A 12,397-nucleotide genomic window follows, 5' to 3' on the forward strand; every position below is an offset into this window, starting at 1 on the left:
TATTGTGTGCAGTTTTGGTCTCCTTATCGGAGGAAGGATATCCTTGCCATGGAGGGAGTGCAACAAGGGTTTACCAGACTGATTCCTGGGATGGCAGGACTGATATATGAGGAGAGATTGGGTCGACTAGGCCTATATTCACTAGAGTTTAGAAGAATGAGAGGTGATCTCATCGAAACACATAAAATTCTAACAGGACTAGATAGACTAGATGCAAGGAGGGTGTTCCCAATGGCTGGGGAGTCCAGAACCAGGGGTCACAGTCTCAGGATACGGGGTATGCCATTTGGAACCGAGATGAGGAGAAATTTCTTCACTCAGAGGGTGGTGAACCTGTGGAATTCTCTACCACAGAAGGCAGTGGAGGCCAAGTCATTAGATGTATTCAAGAAGGAGTTGGATATATTTCTTAATGCTAAAGGGATGAAGGGATATGGGGAAAAAGCGGGAACAGGGTACTGAGTTAGACGATCAGCTATGATCATCTTGAATGGCGGAACAGGCCCGAATGGCCTACTCTTGCTCCTATTTTCTATGTTTCCATGTAAGAGACTAAGAAATGTTGGTAGTCAGAGGGATTTGGGTGTCCTTGTACACGAAACACAGAAAGTTAGCATGCAGGTACAGCAAGCAATTAGGAAGACCAATGGTATGTTAGCCTTTATTGCAAGGGGGTTGAAGTAAAAGAGTAAGGAGGTCTTGCTGCAATTATATAGGCCTCTGGTGAGACCACACCGGAGAAACGTGTACAGTTTTGGTCTCCTTACCTAAGGAGGGATATACTTGCCTTAGAGGTGGTACAACAAAGGTTCACTAGATTGATTCCTGGGATGAGTGGGTTGTCCTATGAGGAGAGATTGTGTAGAATGGGCCTATATTCTCTGGAGTTTATATGAGAGGTGATCTCATTGAAACGTATAAAATTCTTAGAGGGCTTGACAGGGTAGATGCTGAGAGGCTTTTTCCCCAGCTGGAGAGTCTAGAACTAGGGGTCATAGTCTCAAGATAAGGGGTACTGAGATTTAGGACAGAGATGAGGAAAAATTTCTTCACTCAGAGACTTGTGAATATTAGGAATTCTCTACCCCAGAAGGCTGTGGCTACTCAGTTGTTGAGTACATTCAAGACTGAAATCGATAGATTTTTGCACACTAAGGGAATCAAGGGATATGGGGATAGGGCGGGAAAATGGAGTTGAGATAGAAGATCAGCCATGTTCTTATTGAATGGCGAAGCAGGCTGGAGGGGCCGTATGGCCTACTCCTGCTCCTACTAAGATTTTACCTCCACACTCCCACCTTGCCCATCCCTCCTCGAACCTTTACTCATCATACTTATGTTCCTGTCATAATTCCTCATCTATGCCCTCTTCCTCTATCACACCCAACCGGCCTGCACCATCCTCCTCCTATGCAGTCATGCCCCTATTACCTCCAGATATTTTACTCGCCCTATTTAAGAGTAGAGTGCTGTCAACCTGGACTGCCTGATACTATTCCTTAGAACACAAATCCCTTAGTTTACCTTCACTGATTCTGCTGACAGACCAATAACAGCAGTGATATCACTCTTTTCTACGCCTTTAGGGTCACTATCAGCTGAGAGGTGTTTTTCACCAAGCAATCAATATCCAATTGAGTTCAAGTCACGGTTGTGTTAAGTGTTATTTGCAAGCTAAATCTTCAAAGTCCTGTAATGGTAACTTTATTTTCGTGAAATAAATTACACAGAATAATCATAACTGAAGACCTGCTTCTTCTACACCAGGTCAACCAAGTGTGACAAATGGCAGAGGAGTAGACTCTGCCACAGTTTAAATCATCTCCCAGTAGCTCATTTAGATTCCTCTGACATCCTTTGGCTCAGAGCCCATAGTAACTTGTAAAGTACCACAACAAACCTTAAACCGGAGCTTGTAGATATATATTTAGATGGTCAGTCCTGTTTCTGTGGATCATGCATTAACTCCCTCACCTGCGCTCTCTCTCTCTCTCTCTCAGTTTATGGAGGCAGTAGTTACAGTGTGCTGGTTAAACTAAGGCACCTCCCATAAATCAAATGTGCTCTGGTGAGTTAGTGAGAACTTACACTAGTAGAAGGACACAGTTATTCTTTCTGCAGAACTTAGATGCATGGAAGTCTAAGAAACAATTGTCTCTCTTGCTCAGGGATTCTCTTGAGTGCTGTAAATTTCTGGTCTAAGACTATTCGACATTCAAAGGGATATGTATGAATGGAGGCCTTCTGTGAATACAAGATGGAAGTGGTAGCTTTATAATAGGCTCCACACAGCCTCATGTACCTCTGTATTTGCAGTGTATATACCTTATACCCAGAATCACTACTGGATCTAGTAATGGGAAATGAACCAGAGCAGAAAAGAGAAGTAAGCATAGAGGAACATCGGGGCGATAGCGATCATAACATAATAAGTTTTAAAACAATGATTGAGAAAAACATAAGTAAGATAAAAACCAAAGTAGTAGATGGGAAAAAGCTAATTTTGAGGGGATGAGAATGGAACTAGGGAAGATAAACTGGATAACAAATTTGGCAGACAAAGATAGACCAGCAGTGGGAAGTATTTAAAACGGTTATCAATAGAGTTCAGGAGAAATATAATACTCTTTAAAAAAAGAAAAGAACAAACCAGCCAACAATAAAACACAATGGATGAATAAAGAGATAAGGGTAAAATTGAAACTAAGGAAAAAGGTATACTCTAAGAACATAGGCTTAAAGGCAAGGATGACAAAAGGGAATACGAAGAGGTTAGGAAAGATGTCAAAAAAAGTTAGGAATGCAAAGAGGAACTATGAAATTAAATTCCCAAGGAATATAAAAAGAAATAGTGAAGTATTCTACAGACACATAAATAACAAAAGAAAAATGAGGATAGGGAGAGGGCCAGTAAGGGATGCACAAGACAAACTCACAGGTAATGAAAGTCAAATGGCAGAAATATTGAATATATACTTTGCCTCAGTATTCACCAGGGAGACTAACAAGGTGGGCAGGACATTAGAAGAGAAGAACAAAAATGATATAAAGACATTTAAGATGGAAAGGGGGAGATAATTGATGAACTAATCAAACTTAGAGAGGATAAAACCCCTGGTGTGGATGGATTGCATCCACGCATATTAAAAGAAGTTAATATGCGTGGACATTAAAAATCATTAGAAAAGGGGATAGTGTCAGAGGGCTGGCAGACAGCTAACATGATTCCTATATTTAAAAAAGGGGGATAGAACAAGTCCAGGAAACTCTAGACAAGTTAGCTTAACATCGGTGGTAGGAAAGATAATGGAATCTTTACTCAAAGATGTAATTGAAAAACATCTAGAAACCGAAAATATAAGAGTAGTCAGCACGGATTTCAAAGGTTGGTCATGTTTGACCAACCTTATTGAATTCTTTGAAGAAGTAACAGAAAGAGTAGACAAGGATAATGTAATAGATGTAATACATTTGGATTTTCAAAAGGCTTTTGATAACATACCACATAGGAGACTTATGACTAAGGTCGGAGCATATGGAGTAAGGGGACGGGTAGCAGAATAGATAGCAAGCTGGCTACCAAACAGAAAACAGAGAGTAGTGGTTAAGGGTAGCTACTCAGACTGGCAAAAGATGGGATGTGGTATTCCACAGGAATCAATGCTGGGACCACTGTGGTTCACAATTTACATTAACAATTTGGACTTGGGAATCAAAAGTACAATCTCAAAATTTGAGGATGACACCAAATTGGGCGGTCAAAATGTAGGAAGACATTAATAAACTTGCAGAATGGGCGTGTAATTGGCAGATGAATTTCAATACAGATAAGTGTGAGGTAGTAAATTTTGGTAGGAGGAATAGGGAGGCCACATACTGCTTGAACAGTAAGTGTTTAAATGGGGTAGAGGAGCAAAGGGATCACGGGGTACAGATGCACAAATCACTACAAGGCCATAAAAAAGGCAAACCAAGCATTGGGGTTCATTTCTAGAGGGATAGAATTGAAAAGCAAAGAAGTTATGTTAAGCTTGTATAGAACCTTGGTTAGACCACACTTGGAGTACTATGCATAGTTGTGGTCTCCATATTATAAAAAGGATATACAGGCATTGGAGAAGGTGCAAAAAACATTCACAAAGATGATACCAGAACTGAGAGGATATACTTATCATGAAAGGCTGAACAGGCTGGGGCTCTTTTCTCTAGAAAAGAGAAGGCTGAGGGGTGACCTAATAGAGGTCTTTAAGATAATGAAAGGGTTTGATCAAGTCAACGCGAGAAAATGTTTCCACTTGTGGGGGAGTCCAAAGCTAGAGGTCATAAATATAAGATAGTAACTCATAAATCCAATTGGGAATTCAGGAGAAACTTCTTTACCCAAAGAGTGGTAAGAACGTGGAACACACTACCACAAGGAGTAGTTGAGACAAATAGCATAGATGCATTTAAGGGGAAGCTAGATAAGCACGAAGGAGAAAGGAACAGAAGGATACGCTAATAGGGTTAGATGACGAGGGGTGGGAGGAGGCTCGGGTGGAGCATAAATGCTGACAAAGACCAGTTGTGCTGAATGGCCTGTTTCTGTTCTGTAGACTCTATGTAAGTTATACCATTTCACTTACAAATAGGCCAGTATGTGAATTGAAGGGAATGTGTCCATAATGAAAGACTTCGACAATCAAATGACACTACTTGAAATCCAACAATCATATCTAAGCCCATCAGTGAGAGAGATTCCTTACCTGGATCAGGAACCTTCAGGTCATTTTTGACATGGAAAAAGTTTGAAACATTAAACTTGTCCACATTGGATGGATCCTGCAGAAGAAACAGATCAGTGAAAGTTTACAGTTCAGGCCGAAGAACATGACAAAAATAAAAGAGGAACTTTTCTCATGTATTTAATACCAAAATAGTTTGAGGACTTTAACCCGTAAGCATGGCACTTTGCTGCCACATCTCATCCTGCTGTACCTGTTTAAGAATAGTATTAATGCAGAAAGGTAACTTAGAGAGGCAGGGATAAAACAGTGCTGAAAGGAGGAATGTGTGACCAACCAACAACTTGAAGCTGCTTTCTGCTTTTCTATAGCTTAAGAATTGTATGTTTAGCTGTTCATCCCATACTTCGAATTCTTCCCAGAGCCTAGCAAAAGAGTAAATGGGAAACAACAATGTACTAACCCCAACAGCACAAACATTCAGCCTCTGCAACAGATAACTGATGGACTGCAGGAGCCAATGACGGGAATTGGAGGAGGGGGAAGGGCTAAAGGGGAGAGAGACTCAGGTCGGGGGAATGTGGGAGGCAAGCAAAGGGGAAATATAGGAGAAATAAGGAAAGGGGGAAAGTGAGAGTGGGAAAAGAGCAAAAGCAGCAGAATGAGAGAATGTGAGGGCAAGAAACAAAGAGTGAAAAACAGAGGGGCATCGGACAATACAATTCAAAGTACACGTAAACAGTTCAAAGCAAATAAGGTCAAAAGTCACATTGACCGACTAAACTTAAAAAAAAGGTTATCTGGTATATTTGTGGTTTACAGTCAGAATATCAGTATATTTCAAACACAGCTCTTTGCCAGTATAAAATTTCTTTTCTCACTCAAACTTTGAAAGGTTGACCACCTCTCCATTAGGGTGTTGGCTTGCAGGGTTATCTGGAGTAGAATGGGAAGAATCTCAACATCTGGTACACTCTCTCTCCCATGACAGGACTGGTCTTCAAGTCCCATCAAGAGTCTGTCACAAAGGATCAACTCCATTCTGATTTCCCTTCAGCAAACTCTGCAGTCAATCTGGTCAGTTTCAAAAACTAATCCCTCTCAATCACCCACTCCCTCAAATATTTTTCTTAAATATTTCCACACCATCTGCCTCCCTGGTCTGCTGCACAATCTCATCACCCTCTTGGAATTAACTCGATTCCAAAGACATCAATGTGCCTCTGACCTATTCCCGCCCCCCCCCCACCAACCCCCCGACACGGATAGAAGGGCTCTTCTACAGAGCCCAGAAACAGACATTTTCTCTAACTGGAGATGAAGTGGACAGGACGTGTGAGAATCTCTATCTGATGTCAGCAGGGCTGCCAGCAGTCACGTCATTTCAAATCCTGTGGTATAATAGCACTTCAGTTCAAATTCTGGGATTTTAATCATGCATGACTTTTGGTTGATTTCCACCATGATGTCCACAGTCTTATTCTGGCTAAATTAAAACAGGTGTTTTAAGGAGGTAACTAACATTGGGGTTCAGATCATAATAAATCACTTAAGCTGATCAACCCCTCGAAGTATTATTATTTTGCAATACTCTTGCTAGTGTGTTATTCTCCATCCAACACACTAGTCTATTAGGCTATATATTGTCCTCTCTCCCTGGTGGGGCAAGGTGACAAAATGAAGTGGTCCAGTTGGTCCAACTATCCACAATTTTATAAGAACACAAGCAAAAGTAAGGGATGAGAAAAGTTCTTCTAATATTTCAACTCACGGAGCCTAGCGTCAAACGACACCTTGGACTCCCTTAATGTGTTTGATTCCACTACTTTCTCTAGGAGATTATTACAACATCATAACTAACTAAATAAATATTTATTAAGATCGGTTTTAAATTTATTTTTCACTAATTTGAATTTATACCTTCTGGCTCTACTGGCCTGACTGACTTGAGTAAATATCCTGGGTTCACCATATAACATCACATACCCCTCCATGAGGATACCCCTTAACTTTTTCTCTAGATTGTAGAGCTCAGTCCCCATTAAAACCATTACTCTCTCACACCCTGGACACTCCCCCTGGTATGGCATTCATCTCCGCTCCCTTAAGTCCAAGGGACACAGACTTGACTGTTTATGGCGGACAACTGGTTTAGCCATTCATCGCCAGATCAGGCTGGACCACATAAAGCACTATTGGGTCCTGCTCTCCTCTGCCAAAACTGCTCACTATTGGAATGCAAAGATAACCACCGGCTTCTCTCCTCTACTACAGACCGTCTTCTTAAACCCCTGTCCCCTGCTTCCTCCAGCCTCACCTCCAACAAGAGCGAGGAACTCATGGACTAGTTTGTCAGTAAGATTGCGGCCATCCGTTCAGCTGCCTCTGCCGCTTCCCTCCCTTCCCCTAGCTCTCCAAGCCAAACTTCCCCTATGGCTCCCCCCTATCCAGGCCCTGAACTCGCATCTTTCTCTAGTTTCTCTTCCATCTCCCCTCATGCCCTCTGCAAGCTCATCTTGACCATGAGACCCACTTCTTGCTCCCTCGACCCTTTTCTCGCCAAACTGTTGACGACCCAACTTCGCTTCCTGGCCCCCATGTTGGCTGATATTGTTAAGTTCCCTCTCCTCAGGTACTGTCTCCCTCCCCTTCAAATCTGCAATCATCATTCCCCACCTTATAAAACCCACCCTTCACCCCCTCAGTCCTTGCAAACTACCACTCTATCTCCAACCTCCCTTTCCTCTCCAAAGTCCTTGATTGAGTAGTCGCCTCCCAAATCCGTGACCATCTTTCCCACAACTCCATGTATGAATTCCTCCAATTAGTTTTCCACCCCTGCCACAGTACTGAACCGGCTCTTATCAAAGTCACAAATGATATCTCAAGTGACTGTGACTGTGGTAAACTATCCTTCCTCATCCTTCTCGAACTGTCTGCAGCCTTTGACACGGTTGACCACACCATCCTCCAACACTTCTCCTCCGTCGTCCAGCTGACTGCATGCACCTGGTTCCATTCTTATCTATCCAGTTGTAGCCAGAGAATCACCTGCAATGGCTTCTCGTCCTGCTCCGTTACCTCTGGAGTCCCCCATGGAACTATCCTTGGCCCCTCCTGTTTCTCATCTACATGCTGCCCCTCGGCGACATCATCTAAAAACACGATGTCAGGTTCCACATGTACGCTGACGACACCCAGCTCCACCTCACCACCACCTCCCTCGACCCCTCCACTGCGTCTGCTTTGTCACACTGCTTGTCCAACATGAACAAAAATTTCCTCCAACTAAATATTGCGAAGATTGAAGCCATTGTCTTCGGACCCCGCTACAAACTCCATTCCCTAGCCACCTACTCCATCCAGCGCCCTGGCCACTGTCTGAGACCGAACCAGTCCGTTTGCAACCTTGCTGTCCTATTTGACCCTGAGATGAACTTCTGACCACATGTCCGCTCCATTACCAAGACTGCCTACTTCCACCTCCATAATGTCACCCGTCTCCACCCCTGCCTCAGCTCATCTGCTGCTGAAACCCTCATTCATGCCTTTGTTACCTCTAGACTTGACTATTCCAATGCTCTTCTGGCCGGTCTCCCATCTTCCACCCTCCATAAACTTGAGCTCATCCAAAACTCTGCTGCCCGTATCCTAACTTGCACCAAATCCTGTTCACCCATCACCCCTGGGCTCACTGACCTACACTGGCTCCTGGTCCGGGAACGCCTCGATTTTAAAATTCTGATCCTTGTTTTCAAATCCCTCCATGGCCTCGCCCCTCCCTATCTCAGTAATCTCCTCCAGCCCTACAATCCTCCAAGATCTCTGTGCTCCTCCAATTCTTGCCTCTTGCGTATCCCCGATTTTAATCGCTCCATCGTTGGCAGCTGTGTCTTCAGCTGCCTAGGACCTAAGCTCAGGAATTCCCTCCCTAAACCTCTCCACCTTTCTCTCCTCCTTTAAGACACTCCTTAAAACCTACCTCTTTGACCAAGCTTTTGGTCACCTGTCCTAATATCTCATGTGGCTCGGTGTCAAATTTTGTTTGTTAACACTTCTGTGAAGTACCTTGGGACGTTTGACTATGCTAGAGGTGCAACAGCAAATTGTTGTTGTTAGGTTTTTCTAATCTTTGCTCATAGGGAGAGGTTGGATAGACTGGGACTTTTTTCCCTGGAGAGTAGGAGGTTAAGGGGTGATCTTATAGAAGTCTATAAAATAATGAGGGGCATAGATAAGGTAGATAGTCAAAATCTTTTCCCAAAGGTAGGGGAGTCTATAACGAGAGGACATAGATTTAAGGTGAGAGGGGAGAGATACAAAAAGGTCCAGAGGGGCAATTTTTTCACTCAAAGGGTGGTGAGTGTCTGGAACGAGCTGCCAGAGGCAGTAGTAGAGGCGGGTACAATTTTGTCTTTGAAAAAGCATTTGGATAGTTACATGGGTAAGATGGGTATAGAGGGATATGGGCCAAGTGCAGGCAATTGGGATGAGCTTAGTGGTATAAACTGGGCGACATGGACATGTTGGGCCGAAGGGCCTGTTTCCATGTTGTAAACTTCTATGACTCTATATCCCATCCCCTTTGTATTTTGGATCATTCTTGTTGCTGTACTCTGGGACATTTCCAATGCAAGTATGTCCCTTTTCAACTGTGGCCATCAGAACTACACGCAGTATTCCAACTGGAGTATGACTAGTACGTTATAAAATCTCAGTATAACTGACTTGTACACTTGCAAACTTGTACACCACTGTTCTGGCTGCATGTTCCAGTTCTCTATTTACTTTTTCACATTGTCTTGGTATTGGAAATGGCAAGTCTCACATCCGTCAAAGTTTCCTTCTGTTAATTCTAATCCCTTCATTGTATATCCACATTGCTCAACTTTCTCCCAATATGCAATATTTACATAGGTCAATATTAAATTTCATTTGCCACATGCCTGACCAATTACAGAACAGAAATCCTTCTGCAAAACCTTAATTGCATCCTCCATCCCCACTGCACGCCCTATTTAATTGTTAGCTGCAAATTCAACAAGGCAATCTTTTATATTTATGCATTCCAGATCACTTATGTGTGTAAGAAACAAGGGTTCAATCATAGAATCATTGACAGTTACCGCACAGAAGGAGGCCATTCGGCCCATCATGTCCGTGCCAGCCGAAAAAGTGCTGTCCAGCTTAATCCCATTTTCCAGCACTTGATCCGTAGCCCTGTAGATTAGGGCACTTCAAGTGCACATCCAAGTACTTTTTAAATGAGTTGAGGGTTTCTGCCTCTACCACCCTTTCAGGCAGTGAGTTCCAGACCCCCACTACCCTCTGGGTGAAAAAATTTCTCCTCAGCTCACCTCTAATCATTCGACCAATTACTTTAAATCTAAGCCCTCTGGTCACTGACCCCTCTGCTGAGGGAAATATCCACTCTATCTAGTCCCGTCATAATTTTATATACCTCAATTAAATCTCCCCTCAGCTTCCTTTGTTCCAAAGAAAACAATCCTAGCCTATCCAATCTTTTCTCATAGCTAAAATTCCCCAGCCCGGACAACATCCTCGTAGATCTCCTCCGTACCCTCTCTGGTGCAATCACATCTTTTCTGTAATGTGGTGACCAGAACTGTATGCAGTACTCAAGCTGTGGCCTAACCAATGTCTTATACAGTTCTAGCATAACCTCCCTGCTCTTATATTCTATGCCCCGACTAATAAGGGAAAGTATCCTGTATGCCGCCTTATCCACCTGTCCTGCTACCTTCAGGGATCTGTGGTAATTCACTCCAAGGCCCCTTTGTTCCTCTACATCTGTCAGTATTCTCCCATTTATTGTGTACTGCCTTGCCTTGTTTTCCCTCTCTAAACGCATTACCTCATACTTCTCTGGATTGAATTCCATTTGCCACTTTTCTGCCCACCTGACCAGTCCATTGATATCTTCCTGCAGTCCACAGCTTTCCTCCTCACTATTAACCACACAGCCAATTGTTGTATCATCTGCAAACTTCTTGATCAAGCCCCCCACATTCAAGTCCAAATCATTAACATATACCATAAAAAGCAAGGGACCGAGTACTGAGCCTTGCGGAACTTCACTGGAAACTGCCTTCCAGTTGCAAAAACACCCATCAACCATTATCCTTTGCTTCCTGCCACTGAGCCAATTTTAGATCCAACAAGCCACTTTCCCTTGGATCCCATGGACTTTTACTTTTTTGACCAGTCTGCCATGTGGAACCTTGTCAAAAGCTTTGCTAAAATCCATATAGACCACATCAAAAGCGTTACCCTTATCGACTCTCCTTGCTGCCTGCTCAAAGAATTCAATCAAGTTAGTCAGACACGACCTTCCCGTAACAAATCCATGCTGACTGTCGGTTCAAGCACTGGCCTCCATGATACTCCACTCAGCATCTCCCCCAGTCTGACACTATGCCTCTCAGGACTACTCTCCGTTTCCTATTTTTTATCCAATCCCACCTTCTACCCTGGAGTCCCATGACTTTGAGTGCTGCTTAAACTACTTCACGTGGGGTTTTGCCGACGGTCTTCTGGAAGTCCAAATAAACTATATCCTGTGGGCTTCTACTACCTATTTTACTTTACATCCTCAAAAATATTGAGGAGGTTCACAAAGCAGCACGTTCCCAGCCTAAATCTATACTGACTGTTAGTTATTAAACGGTCATGATACAGGTACTCCTCCAACTTAAAGAGAGAAACTATTTCTTCTGGTGGTGAAGTCCAGAATAAGGGGCTTAACCTTAAAATTAGAGCTGGGTCATTCAGGGGTGATGTCAGGGAGCACTTCTTCACACAAATGATAGCAGAAATCTGGAAAACTCTCCCCAAAAAGCTGTTGAGGCTGGGGGTCAATTGAAAATTCAAAACTGAGATTCATCGATTTTTCTTAGGCAAGGGTATTAAGGGTTACGGAACCAAGGCAGGTAAATGGAGTTAAGATACAGATCAGCCATGATCTAATTGAATGGCGGAACAGGCTCGAGGGGCTGAATGGCTTTACTCCTTTTCTTTTTGTTCATGGGATATGCGCGTCGCTGGCGAGGCCGGCATTTATTGCCCATCCCTAATTGCCCTTGAGAAGGTGGTGGTGAGCCGCCTTCTTGAACTGCTGCAGTCCGTGTGGTGAATGTTCTCCCACAGTGCTGTTAGGAAGGGAGTTCCAGGATTTTGACCCAGCGATGATGAAGGAACGGCGATATATTTCCAAGTCGGGATGGTGTGTGACTTGGAGGGGAACGTGCAGGTGGTGTTGTTCCCATGTACCTGCTACTCTTGTCCTTCTAGGTGGTAGAGGTCACGGGTTTGGGAGGTGCTGTCGAAGAAGCCTTGGCGAGTTGCTGCATTGTATCCTGTGGATGGTACACACTGCAGCCACTGTGCGCCAGTGGTGAAGAGAGTGAATGTTTAGGGTGGTGGTTGGGGTGCCAATCAAGCGGGCTGCTTTGTCCTGGATGCTGTCGAGATTCTTGAATGTAGTTGGAGCTGCACTCATCCAGGCAAGTGGAGAGTATTCCATCACACTCCTGACTTGTGCCTTGTAGATGGTGGAAAGGCTTTGGGGAGTCAAAAAGTGAGTCACTAGCCGCAGAATACCCAGCCTCTCACCTGCTCTTGTAGCCACAGTAATTATATGGCTGGTCCAGTTA

At 43.7% G+C, this 12,397-nt stretch overlaps 1 protein-coding gene across 1 annotated transcript in view; it reads right to left on the reverse strand.

The window, feature by feature from the left end:
• The window catches only part of ppil2 (peptidylprolyl isomerase (cyclophilin)-like 2), a 296,148-nt gene that overhangs the window by 195,341 nt on the left and 88,410 nt on the right, over positions 1–12,397 (reverse strand). The window contains exon 9 of the mRNA XM_068005535.1: positions 4,746–4,821. Within this exon, the coding sequence (XP_067861636.1) occupies positions 4,746–4,821 (76 nt within the window). The remainder of the gene's footprint in view (positions 1–4,745; positions 4,822–12,397) is intronic.

This window comes from Heptranchias perlo, chromosome 25 (assembly GCF_035084215.1).
Source record: "Heptranchias perlo isolate sHepPer1 chromosome 25, sHepPer1.hap1, whole genome shotgun sequence".
NCBI classification, from domain to species: Eukaryota; Metazoa; Chordata; class Chondrichthyes; order Hexanchiformes; family Hexanchidae; genus Heptranchias; species Heptranchias perlo.